The sequence below is a fragment of the Heptranchias perlo genome, chromosome 6, assembly GCF_035084215.1.
Source record: "Heptranchias perlo isolate sHepPer1 chromosome 6, sHepPer1.hap1, whole genome shotgun sequence".
Lineage (NCBI taxonomy): Eukaryota > Metazoa > Chordata > Chondrichthyes > Hexanchiformes > Hexanchidae > Heptranchias > Heptranchias perlo.
The window spans coordinates 37,131,753-37,145,402 of NC_090330.1; the positions used below are offsets into that span (position 1 = coordinate 37,131,753).

At 45.6% G+C, this 13,650-nt stretch overlaps 2 protein-coding genes across 6 annotated transcripts in view; one reads left to right on the top strand and one right to left on the bottom strand.

The window, feature by feature from the left end:
* The window catches only part of atm (ATM serine/threonine kinase), a 169,862-nt gene extending 157,950 nt beyond the window's left edge, over nt 1-11,912 (bottom strand). For both annotated transcript variants that reach the window (XM_067986120.1, XM_067986121.1), the window contains exons 1-5: nt 11,736-11,912; nt 5,671-5,747; nt 5,076-5,188; nt 3,992-4,137; nt 1,126-1,290 (exon numbers count right to left, since the gene is read on the bottom strand). In XM_067986120.1, coding sequence (XP_067842221.1) covers nt 1,126-1,290; nt 3,992-4,137; nt 5,076-5,188; nt 5,671-5,742 — 496 coding nt within the window. In that variant the 5' untranslated portion in view covers nt 5,743-5,747; nt 11,736-11,912. The remainder of the gene's footprint in view (nt 1-1,125; nt 1,291-3,991; nt 4,138-5,075; nt 5,189-5,670; nt 5,748-11,735) is intronic.
* A 164-nt stretch (nt 11,913-12,076) lies between these two features.
* Nucleotides 12,077-13,650, top strand: part of npat (nuclear protein, ataxia-telangiectasia locus) — a 43,896-nt gene continuing 42,322 nt past the window's right edge. For 3 of the 4 annotated variants that reach the window (XM_067986124.1, XM_067986125.1, XM_067986126.1), the window contains exon 1: nt 12,077-12,272. In XM_067986124.1, coding sequence (XP_067842225.1) covers nt 12,236-12,272 — 37 coding nt within the window. In that variant the 5' untranslated portion in view covers nt 12,077-12,235. The remainder of the gene's footprint in view (nt 12,273-13,650) is intronic. The other variant, XM_067986127.1, reaches the window with a different exon arrangement.

Below are 13,650 nucleotides of genomic sequence, written 5' to 3' on the forward strand. Positions count from 1 at the left end.
TTTCTCTTCTATTACACTCCAGTGTTGCATGAAAATTTTTAGCCTCAAGTTTCCTTTGGCATGTTACTGGTTTTCAATTATACTGCCCAACAGAGTCGGTCTTTTAACAACAACAACCACAACAACATGCATTTATACAGCGCCTTTAACTCAGTAAAACGTCCCAAGGTGCTTCACAGGAGTATAATCAGACAAAAAATTCTAGTGGGAATGCACTCTTCAGTGCACCAAGAAAGTCCTCTCCTTCCCCCCACCCCCACCCCAATGCCCATATATACAGGTAGGTAGAAATTAGTAATCTGTGCACAGTTCCAGCCAGAAACACATCTGTAATGCTCACATCATTTTCAATAATACAATAGACTTTCCCCATCAAAAGTGAAGTTTGGGAGACATAATACATAAAGAGACAAAGAACTATAGACCGACCATTCTTGACAATAGATATTTGACCAGTGCAAACCCTGTGCCCTGTACAAATTAGATTTTGAATCCATGATCATGAATGAGATTTCACCAGTTGACAACAGGATAATTCACTGAAATGAATCTCTTGACTTTCAAACTGTGAAGTATGTTTTGGAATACATTTAAAAGTGATATGTAAAATAAACAAATTACTGCACCAATATTAAAAAAGATTGGGGAACTGAGTGACAGAGTGAATTAGACACTGGCCTAATGGGATGGAAGTCTCCTCTATCTGTCGGCTGTATTAAGTGAGTTTTGGCAGTCCCAATCAAGTTGCTAGTGGATATAGACCTACAAGCACAAAACTGACACTATTTGAGAGGCCACTGGATGCCTGCAGCAGGAAATGGAAAAATATGCCATGCTGGTGCAGGAAGGGTGTTCTTGAGGCTGAGATGAAGCACATTGTTAGGGCAGAATATAAGCGTTACAGTTCGTCTAGCTGTGCTTCACCTGATTTGGGAGTGCATGATGCTGGCGTTGGATGCCTGAAATAGGAAGAGTTCCAACTCCAGCACTGAATTTGATGAGCACAAAAAAAACCCATTACCATCCAATGTGATTCTTATGAATTATATTTGTGAAAACACTTTTGTAACAGTCATTGAAAAATATTCACAAATTATACAAGTTCAGTACAATTAAAAATAATACCTGACCACTGTTTTTGGGAAATTTCACACCAGTACTTCCTAACTGAGAGAACGTCCTTCAGCAGAATGCTGTTGTAGTCAGCTCCATAGGCAGCACAGCTAAATTTATTCTGCAGAGTATCCATGATGTGATCCAGTAGGTCCTGACATTTCAGACGTGGTCCTCCTAAATAAAGCAGTGATAAATGAAACAGCAATAAGCAATGCAAGCACTGGCCCTCGAGCTCCTGTATTTCCTTGAAGACATTACAATTATGACCAATCAAGCAGCAATTTCCTGTTTCAAATGAAGAAACAGGACTAATTTCATTGTATTGTTCAAGCAGCGATATCTTACTGAACTACATTGGTAGATTTTGTATTAAATAAATGGAAAACTACACATAAATACTCACTGAATTCAATAGCTGTGCCGTCTATTGACTTTCTCCCACCCAGATGAGAGCCAGGACAGCCACAGAACAAGGTGGCAAAGAAATAGATACCTAAACGTATGCCAAGAACTGGAATTTCTCTATTTGTGATGTATTATATAAAATGTAATACATCAGGGAAAAATAATGATCCCTACAGGACCCAATTAGGAATAGATAGTGAATATAGGAAAACAATGTTTCAAACATTTTGTTGTTTCAATGCTGAATCAAAACCCAGAAGGATTTCACAAATGTTTACCTGGGCTTCCCCCCCAACGGTTCAGCCAGTTCACCCAGTGAGCAGTTGAGTCATACAGACCATGGAGGCTATAGAGACCATGAGTTCTGATGTTAGATCATCGGCCTAAAACATTAACTCTCTCCACAGATGCTGTCTGACCTGCTGATTGTTTCCAGCATTTTCTGTTTTTATTTCAGACCATGGAGGTCCCAGGTTCAATCCACAATTTATGCTGAATTACTCAATCTCAGCTGCTGGGTCCACAGTAGGGATGTTACAAATGGCCATGGTTCCAACACTTGCTGAAAGTGCTCATGTGTAAATGTCAGGGAAGAACAGGATCAAGCTCGCCTGTAATGCTTAATGCGTACCAACATACAAAGTCATGGCTCATACGTAAATAAAGCAATGGTGCCTTTGGAATCATAGCAATTCATAGGACAAGAGAACATGGAGGAGAGGAATGGATATCAAAATACTTTTTGTTTATTTGAGCCTGCAAAAAAAAATCATGGTATAATTTTTTTACGTTTTTAAATATGTAGTAGAAATTAATTTATTAATAAATAAGGCTGTTATTTTACTTGTGGGTGAGGTGGGCAGTTACATACTGTAGGTATCCATATAAAAATGGGCCCTAACAGCACGCAACTTATCAGCTCACCATGTAATGAAAATCCCCTAATGAGAAAGGTTAAAAACCAAACCATAGTTCAAATACAAAATAAACTTTGTTGAATTCAGCTGACAGACTTGGTCATTTCTGGTAACCACAGATTTTTTTAAAAATTCGTTCATGGGATGTGGGCGTCGCTGGCAAGGCCAGCATTTATTGCCCATCCCTAATTGCCCTTGAGAAGGTGGTGGTGAGCCGCCTTCTTGAACCGCTGCAGTCCGTGTGGTGACGGTTCTCCCACAGTGCTGTTAGGAAGGGAGTTCCAGGATTTTGACCCAGCAACGATGAAAGAACGGCGATATATTTCCAAGTCGGGATGGTGTGTGACTTGGAGGGGAACGTGCAGATGGTGTTGTTCCTATGTACCTGCTGCTCTTGTCCTTTTAAGTGGTAGAGGTCGCGGTTTTGGGAGGTGCTGTCGAAGAAGCCTTGGCGAGTTGCTGCAGTGCATCCTGTGGATGGTACACACTGCAGCCATGGAGCGCCAGTGGCGAAGAGAGTGAATATTTAGGGTGGTGGATGGGGTGCCAATCAAGCGGGCTGCTTTGTCCTGGATGGTGTCGAGCTTCTTGAGTGTTGTTGGAGCTGCACTCATCCAAGCAAGTGAAGAGTATTCCATCACACTCCTGACTTGTGTCTTGTAGATGGTGGAAAGGCTTTGGGGAGTCAGAAGGTGAGTCACTCGCTGCAGAATACCCAGCTTCTGACCTGCTCTTGTATTCACAGTATTTATATGGCTGGTCCAGTTAAGTTTCTGGTCAATGGTGACCCCCAGGATGTTGATGGTGGGGGATTCGGTGATGGTATTGCCGTTGAATGTCAAGGGGAGGTGGTTAGACTCTCTCTTGTTGGAGATGGTCATTGCCTGGCACTTGTCTGGTGCGAATGTTACTTGCCACTTATCAGCCCAAGCCTGGATGTTGTCCAGGTCTTGCTGCATGTGGGCTCGGACTGCTTCATTATTTGAGGAGTTGCGAATGGAACTGAACACTGTGGAATCATCAGCAAACATTCCCATTTCTGACCTTATGATGGCGGGAAGGTCATTGATGAAGCAGTTGAAGATGGTTGGGCCTAGGACACTGCCCTGAGGAACTCCTGCAGCAATGCCCTGGGGCTGAGATGATTGGCCTCCAACAACCACTACTGTCTTCCTTTGTGCTAGGTATGACTCCAGCCACTGGAGAGTTTCCCCCCGATTCCCCTTGACTTCAATTTTACTATAGATTCAGTACTTCTAAACACATCATCAGCAGTTCCAAAAATTGAAAGCTGCTAAGGTGAAGCAATATAATTCGGAAACTATTTCAGAAGCACCCATGTGCTCTAGCCTGATTTGTCAGCACAAGAGAACTAGATTGGCATTTTGTGTTTTTTTAAAATAAAAACCAGCACGTGACTAGTATGTGTTGAGAATTGCTCAGATAAATACATCACATGCCACATTTAACAGTACAATTAAATTAATGGAGTTTTTCATCAAGAAAAGAATCACTGATTTGGAAAAGATTTTCAATATTTAGGCTCTGCTCACTTTTATTGGCCCATCGGATAAAATATTTCACGACACTGCTGATTTCTTGCATCTTCTTCTGCCGGTTGGCTTGGGTAGATGCTGACACGTTGGGCTTGGCCGTCTGGAGACATTCGGTCTCTTTCTGGATGTACTTTTGTAGAAACCTGGAACACAAGCATTTTGTGGGAGTGAGAAAAAAAGAGCCAAAGCAGGAATAGAATCAAAGTAGAATTATTTTAAATTTTATTAAGCAAGATTCCGTACTGCTGCTCACTAGATTAAATAAAGGGATACAGGAACAGGGCACTTAGGATTAGGACTACCAATTGCGTGGAGGATAAACACCAACATGGACTGGTTGGGCCGAGTGGCCTGTTTTTGTGTTGCAATTTCTATGTAATTCTAAGCAACTAAATCACAAATATTGAGAAACTAGATCTGCATCTATCTGTGGTTACGAAAATGAGAGAGAATCCAATGAATGTAGGCTTTGAAACAATCCCCACAAAGTAAGGGGAAATGACCATTACACAGTAGTGTACTGTATCTTGCCGAAACTACATATCTAGAAACTTTGCACAAGCACATAAATAAATGTATGTACATTTGTCCTTTTCTAAGAACAGCACAGCTCACTTACAACAGACTGCACTGAAAAGGTAACTTCCCATTTTAAAGTCAAGATATTTTGAGGTGACAAAAATATTCTTATCACTATTATATATAAGGGGGAGAAAGGAACTAAAAGAGGCTATTGACTAATTCATACAAAATTTGAGGTATCCTCTGCAGTGAGTTGTGTGGTTGGTCCAGAAACACAAGAAAACCTGTTGAACTTACATTCAATGATACAGAGCTCAATATTAAATACGATAAGGCACATGGTCAGTTTTTTTAAAAATATATTTCAAAAAATATTGCCAACATAATACAAATCTGCAACTTTTTACAATATATATTTAATAAGGGCTCTTGCATATATGAAGATATAGTTTTGTAGTTCAGTACTTTCTCTTATAATGGTAGAATGTTATTAGGTGTTTTGTGATTCTTGGTTAGACACCCACAGCATTTTTTACAAGGGCACATTTGGCAAATTTACCTAAAAACTGTATCCCAGGTCAACTGTTTTGAATGTTTTGATTCAGAATTTCGATCCAACTGCTCTGTGGCTTCTGGTTCCCGAATAAGACGTTTAAATTTATCTACTTCTTTCTAAAAGAAAACAAAAGATGTTAAACCATGATTAGTCTGGTAAGAAACTGTACAAACTACAATGTGTACATTCAATCTGTGAATAAAAATAGTTAAATCAGGCAGTACAGGTTCCCTGAGTGTAAGCTAACTGTTAGTGCCATAGAGGAAAAACAGATCCACATTCAAGTCCTGTTCTTCTTAATTCTGCAGGGGTAGAAGGTAGGAGAGAGTTGAAGAAACAGACAGCCAAAGCGGGAGAGTAAAAGAGCAAGAGAAAGGGAGCGAGAGAGAGAAAATGAGAGAAAAAATGAACGAGAAAGTGGTGTCAGGCCAGGCAAAGGGAGAGGGAATTAATATATAATGCATCAAGAAATAAAATTCAAACAACTGGCAACACAAAATGCAATTTATAGTTGAGACATTTCCATTCTAGTTTTTAATTCATTGGCCACAAACTGACTTCTGTACTTTAAGAAGTTTAATGAGATACATTTTATTACCTTTCTCTCTGTAGCCTTGTCATTGTCAAACTGGCGACAGCAGAGGAGCAGCTCATGAAGTGCAAGGCTCATGGTTCCTTTAAAAAACAGCAGAATTAATCCTACAAAGTAAAAATGAACTACAGAGCTTACACTTTTAATAGAAAACCATCACCATATACAAAGATCCTTATGAAAAGATAGAAACTGAACCTCTGTGAGCGTGGTACAGTAAACTTAAGTTTTATTGCGCTCCACCATGGAGCAGTAGGACATGAGTATGCACCGTGGTTTTCATTCTCAAGCTAAGCCACTGTGGCAATTATCAGCTGCTTTCAGAGGCCGGGGGGGGGGGGGTGGGGGGTGGAAAGAGGAGGCCATGACATGCTGGAGCATAAATTTGTGATACAGCCAATGATGACGCAAAAGGAGGGATCCACAATAGGGTGGAGTCAGGGGAAAAGCCAGTTTGGGGGGGGGGGGGGGGGGGGAAGAATATTGGGCTGGTAGAGATACTATGAGGCAAAGCCATGGAGATATTTAAACACAAGGACAAAAAATTTTAATTTAGTCATTGGGGACAGGGGGCCAATGTAGGTCAGTGAAGACAAGTGATGGGCAGGATAGGCTACGTGCAGCAGAGTTTTGGACAAATTGGAGTTTATTTCCTGGTGGAGGATGGGAGACCTGCAAAGAGAGCAATGGAGTAGTCAAGTCTGGAGGTGATAAAGGCATGTATAACAGATTTAGCATTGGAGGGGCTGAGGTGCAGAATGTTGTGTCGGTTGAAAGTGGTCCTTATGATGGAGAGGATGTGGGATTGCAAGCTCAACTCAGGGTGCTGAAGATTAAGAGTTACAAAACCGAAATGGGTAGATGGACTTAAGATACAGGTCAGGCATGATCTGATTGAATGGCGGAACAGGCTCGAGTGGCTGAATGGCCTATTGCTGTTCCTGTTACATACGATGTGGAGATGCCGGTGATGGACTGGGGTGGACAAATGTAAGGAATCTTACAACACCAGGTTATAGTCCAACAATTTTATTTTAAAATCACAAGCTTTCGGAGATTATCCCCTTCGTCAGGTGAGTGAGTGAATACGAGGTTCTCAAATCGCATATCTTATATTAGGCTGGGACACCATCACACCAATCAAAAGGTGTCGTTGGTGTTCAGATAGGTTAGCCACGGAAAACAGTAGGTCCCAGAATGCTGAATACACATTGTGTCAAATTACACAGACAGAGAGAAAGAGACCCAAAAGGCAGAGAGAGAGAGAGAATATTAAAAACAGATAACTTTTTTTTCCCCTTGCTGGTGGGGTTACGTGTAGCGTGACATGAACCCAAGATCCCGGTTGAGGCCGTCCTCATGGGTGCGGAACTTGGCTATCAATTTCTGCTCGACGATTTTGCGTTGTCGTGTGTCTCGAAGGCCGCCTTGGAGAACGCTTACCCGAAGATCGGTGGCTGAATGTCCTTGACTGCTAAAGTGTTCCCCGTCTGGGAGGGAACCCTCCTGTCTGGCGATTGTTGCGCGGTGTCCGTTCATCCGTTGTCGCAGTGTCTGCATGGTCTCGCCAATGTACCATGCTCCGGGGCATCCTTTCCTGCAGCGTATGAGGTAGACAACATTGGCCGAGTCGCAGGAGTATGAACCATGTACCTGGTGGGTGGTGTCCTCTCGTGTGATGGTGGTATCCGTGTCGATGATCTGGCATGTCTTGCAGAGGTTGCCGTGGCAGGGTTGCGTGGAGTCGTGGACGCGGTTCTCCTGAAAGCTGGGTAATTTGCTGCGAACGATGGTCTGTTGGAGGTTGGGTGGCTGCTTGAAGGCGAGTAGTGGAGGCGTGGGGATGGCCTTAGCGAGGTGTTCGTCGTCATCGATGACATGTTGAAGGCTACGGAGAACATGGCATAGTTTCTCCGCTCCGGGGAAGTACTGGACGACGAAGGGTACTCTGTTGGTTGCGTCCCGTGTTTGTCTTCTGAGGAGGTCTATGCGATTCTTCGCTGTGGCCCGTCGGAACTGTCGATCGACAAGTCGAGCATCATATCCCGTTCTTACGAGGGCGTCTTTCAGCGTCTGTAGGTGTCCATTGCGTTCCTCCTCGTCTGAGCAGATCCTGTGTATTCGCTGGGCCTGTCCATAGGGGATGGCCTCTTTGACGTGGTTGGGGCGGAAGCTGGAAAAGTGGAGCATCGTGAGGTTGTCCGTGGGCTTGTGGTAGAGTGAGGTGCTGAGGTGCCCGTCTTTGATGGAGATTTGTGTGTCCAAGAAAGAAACCGATTCTGAGGAGTAGTCCATGGTGAGTTTGATGGTGGGATGGAACTTGTTGATGTTATCGTGTCGTCTCTTCACTGATTCTTCGCCGTGGGTCCACAGGAAGAAAATGTCGTCGATGTATCTGGTGTATAGCGTTGGTTGGAGGTCCTGTGCAGTGAAGAAGTCGTGCTCGAACTTGTGCATGAAAATGTTGGCGTATTGGGGTGCGAATTTGGTCCCCATGGCTGTTCCGTGTGTTTGGGTAAAGAACTGGTTATCGAAGGTGAAGACATTGTGATCCAGGATGAAGCAGATGAGTTGTAGGATGGCGTCTGGAGATTGGCTGTTGGTGTTGAGTACTGAGGCTGTTGCAGCGATGCCGTCATCGTGGGGGATACTGGTGTAGAGTGCCGAGACGTCCATCGTGGTGAGAAGTGTTCCTGGTTCAACTGGTCCGTGGGTGCTGAGTTTTTGTAGGAAGTCTGTAGTGTCGCGACAGAAGCTGGGGGTTCCCTGTACGATGGGTTTCAGGATGCCCTCGACGTATCCAGAGAGGTTTTCACACAGGGTTCCGTTGCCTGATACGATAGGACGTCCGGGTGTGTTGGCTTTGTGTATCTTTGGGAGGCAGTAGAAGTCTCCCACGCGGGGAGTACGTGGGATGAGAGCACGTAGGATGCTTTGAAGGTCTGGATCAAAGGTCTTGTTCAGTTTGTTGAGCTGGTGGGTGTGTTCTTTGGTTGGATCTGCGGGTAACTGTCTGTAGTGTTCCTGGTTGTCCAGTTGTCGGTATGCTTCTTTGCAATAGTCCATTCTGTTCTGTATGACAATGGCTCCTCCTTTGTCCGCTGGTTTGATGACGATGTTGCGGTTGGTCTTGAGAGCGTTGATGGCGTTGCGTTGTGCTCGGGAGATATTCTGGACTGTCTTGTGAGTGCGGCTGATGAATCTGGCATTGACGCATCTCCTGACAGCTTGAGCATACATGTCAAGCTTAGGGCAGCGACCCTCCGGAGGAGTCCAGTTTGACTCTTTCTTCTTTGGTTGCTGTACCGTGGATCCCCGCGTGGGAGACTTCTACTACCTCCCAAAGATACACAAAGCCAACACACCCGGACGTCCTATCGTATCAGGCAACGGAACCCTGTGTGAAAACCTCTCTGCATACGTCGAGGGCATCCTGAAACCCATCGTACAGGGAACCCCCAGCTTCTGTCGCGACACTACAGACTTCCTACAAAAACTCAGCACCCACGGACCAGTTGAACCAGGAACACTTCTCACCACGATGGACATCTCGGCACTCTACACAAGTATCCCCCACGATGACGGCGTCGCTGCAAAAGCCTCAGAACTCAACACCAACAACAGCCAATCTTCAGACGCCATCCTACAACTCATCTGCTTCATCCTGGATCACAATGTCTTCACCTTCGATAACCAGTTCTTTACCCAAACACACGGAACAGCCCTGGGGACCAAATTCGCACCCCAATACGCCAACATTTTCATGCACAAGTTCGAGCACGACTTCTTCACTGCACAGGACCTCCAACCAACGCTATACACCAGATACATCGACGACATTTTCTTCCTGTGGACCCACGGCGAAGAATCAGTGAAGAGACTACACGATAACATCAACAAGTTCCATCCCACCATCAAACTCACCATGGACTACTCCTCAGAATCGGTTTCTTTCTTGGACACACAAATCTCCATCAGACGGGCACCTCAGCACCTCACTCTACCGCAAGCCCACGGACAACCTCACGATGCTCCACTTTTCCAGCTTCCACCCCAACCACGTCAAAGAGGCCATCCCCTATGGACAGGCCCTACGAATACACAGGATCTGCTCAGACGAGGAGGAACGCGATGGACACCTACAGACGCTGAAAGACGCCCTCGTAAGAACGGGATATGACGATCGACAGTTCCGACGGGCCACAGCGAAGAATCGCATAGACCTCCTCAGAAGACAAACACGGGACGCAACCAACAGAGTACCCTTCGTCGTCCAGTACTTCCCCGGAGCGGAGAAACTACGCCATGTTCTCCGCAGCCTTCAACATGTCATCGATGACAACTAACACCTCGCTAAGGCCATCCCCACGCCTCCACTACTCGCCTTCAAGCAGCCACCCAACCTCAAACAGACCATCGTTCGCAGCAAATTACCCAGCTTTCAGGAGAACAGCGTCCACGACACCACACAACCCTGCCACGGCAACCTCTGCAAGACATGCCAGATCATCGCCACAGATACCACCATCACACGAGAGGACACCACCCACCAGGTACATGGTTCATACTCCTGCGACTCGGCCAACGTTGTCTACCTCATACGTTGCAGGAAAAGATGCCCCGGAGCATGGTACATTGGCGAGACCATGCAGACACTGCGACAACGGATGAACGGACACCGCGCAACAATCGCCAGACAGGAGGGTTCCCTCCCAGTCGGGGAACACTTTAGCAGTCAAGGACATTCAGCCACCGATCTTCGGGTAAGCGTTCTCCAAGGCGGCCTTCGAGACACACGACAACGCAAAATCATCGAGCAGAAATTGATAGCCAAGTTCCGCACCCATGAGGACGGCCTCAACCAGGATCTTGGGTTCATGTCACGCTACACGTTACCCCACCAGCAAGGGGAAAAAAAAGTTATCTGTTTTTAATATTCTCTTTCTCTCTGTCTGTGTAATTTGACACAATGTGTATTCAGCATTCTGGGACCTACTGTTTTCCGTGGCTAACCTGTCTGAACACCAACGACACCTTGTGATTGGTGTGATGGTGTCCCAGCCTAATATAAGATATGCGATTTGAGAACCTCTTATTCACTCACTCACCTGACGAAGGGGATAATCTCCGAAATGCTTGTGATTTTAAAATAAAATTGTTGGACTATAACCTGGTGTTGTAAGATTCCTTACACCTGTTACATATAGTCTGGTGAGTGACAATGACTCCCATTTAAAAACTATGGCTGGTTTTGATTCATGAACCACTCCAATAAACACAGGCCCAATTTACTTAAAATGTGTCTGCAATCTTTGTCATTTTTATTGAACACAAACGTAACTCCTAACATTCCTACAAAGACCATCTTTTACAGCCGTTTAAATTCGGTCCCCACCATCTGTTAACTCCACCCCCTAGACGAGGCGGGAAATGTTTGTAAATAATCAGCGCGCGCCACAACCTCCCACTCCCACCGGAAGTCGAGAATTGGGTGAAGCGAAGAGCAGAGCGGCTCGAATCGCCGCAACCTTTCCCACAGCTCGTAACTTAAAATACAGCACGGAACCCCCGCCTCCGACCGTTAAACACCCCCCCCGGCGGATCAAACACAATACACCTCGCACTGACTGACCACGACTCCCGATGTTATTCTAATCCAATCCCATCAGTAACACCACCGCCGCCGCACTTGGTTCAGATACAATCCGCTCTCTGACTGAAATCAAAAACCGGCGACATCGCCCAACTAGGCCAGGACTCCAGCAACCGCCACCCGCACGTGCGAGGGCGCGTCCGGCCGCCGGTCGGTGCACGGCCAGCGGGCGGTCAGGAAGTCGGTCGGTCGGCCGGCCGCCCCGGCGGGGAGGCGAGTTTTGCAGCTTTTAACGCAAGCACCGGCTGGATTTGTACAGGACGCGCACTCACAGCAACAAAGATCCACAGATCACAAACCGGAACCGCAAGCGATTAAACGCACAGATTACTCAGTGATCCGACTCGCTGTTAAAAGTTTAAAGTCGGACACGAGTTCCAGGTGGAAACAGCACAATAAAGAGACGGAGCTCGCTCACCGCTGGCGGATCACGTGACTACCTTTCGCTTCACAATTGAACAGATGTGGTGATGGACTAATGTAACGAAGGAGGAAAGCTCCGAAAGCTTGTGATTTACAATAAAACTGTTGGATTGTAACCTGGTGTTGTACAAGTCCTTACAATTGAACAGAATTCGACGGCCCACTCCTCGACGAGCAGCACGCATGCGCCGAAACCGAACAGCCCGCCGGGATCTGTAGTCTTTCCCGCACATCGCCTCATTTCATTAGGAAATGAACTCCATTTCCCGCCACGCGCAGGCATCCTTTCCATTTCACTCCAGTTCCGCCGGAAATCGAATCCGAATAAACGCAACGCTGTTTTTACGCGCCATTTTCGGCTGGTTGGTGGGTGGGAGCGAGCTCGAGCGCGGCTCCGAGGCCGGTGCGGATGTGTTTGAGCCGCGAGGAACAGGAGAAGCTCGGCGGCGACTCCTCCCCGCGCCCCGTTCAGTCACTGCGGATTATTGCGAGATCATGCTGCTGCCGTCAGACATAGCGCGGCTCGTCCTGGGTAAGTGGCGCTCGGACCAGAAACTGGATCTGGTGAACGGTCTGTGTCCATCGGCGGCGCTGGCCCGCTGCCCTTCCAGCCGTTGATGGGAAACGCGTTACACCGGCGGGGAAGCAGAGATATTTCATAAGACAGGCACAGGCTGAAGCGGGCGGGCGGGCGGGATGTAAGTCTCGCCTCCTGATGCCGCCCATTGATGAAGGTTTATTATGAATTGCTTTTGGAAGTAACTTATTCCCAGTTTCCTTATTTGAAGCTACATATTTACATCGTTTTTATTTTAAAATAATGAATCGTACTCAACGAAATATGGAGGTGGCACCGCGATTCAGATCTGTTGGCAGATGTCTAGCTCTCTGACGGGAGGGGAGGCCTCACGGTTCCAATGTAAACAATCATTGGTCACAGTGAAGTTCCTTTTCCCCTTGTCTAAACTGATTGTCATTGCCTGTGATTGACAGCTCCAGCTATCCATGACATCGTGTTGACATTGTTTTACATGGTTTTGGGACATGGATGAAATTTTGAGTCTTAATCTATGTTTCACAGCAGGCCTTTTTAGATCAAATATATGCAATACCGTGACAGCTTTGTGACTACTTTTTATTTTTAAGGAATGTCTCTTCAAGCCATGTGATAGATTATTTGTTCAGTAATTATGTTTATTTTTCAGTATAAGTATATTCAAAGTTGTGTTCTAATTCAATATTTGGTAGAATAATAAAATATCTGAATTGAAATGGAGCCATGTGTGAAGAATTGCAGCCCCCATGACAGATCCGCCCTTCCAATGCCAAGCTTGCTGGTCAGATAGCAACAATGAATGCCCTGGAATACTGTGGAACTGCTGGGCTGAGTTATCAAATTATTGATTCTACAGTTTGGGGAGCTCAATTGATTCTAATTTTTCACTGTTGGTTTATCATCTTGGAGTAGCCTTGGTCCAAAAGAGATCAGGCTTACTTTTTTTTTCTGCCCCTCGGGTCCAGTAGGGCAGTTATTAATTGGTCTTGAAAATTAGTTGGTCATTAGACAACTGGCTAACATTTCATTAGGCAGATGGCTGTTATCAGAAACTCCTCATGAATGGCATGGTGAGCAGCACAGTTGCTAAAATATGTAGTGCATTGTCATGGTCCCCCTGATCATTGTATGAAAGCACCATTGATATAAAGAGTTGTTACCTGACATTTATAAAATAGCTTTCTATTTGTCTCCTTTTATGAAGAAAATAATGCACATTTTGTTGGTATCCTGTAGATTCAGTATATTAAAAAAAACTTGCATTTACATAGTGCTTTTCACAAAGCCCCAAAGCGGTTTACAATGAGGTACTTTGAAGTGTAGGAAACGTGGCAGAAGATCCCAGAAACAACGA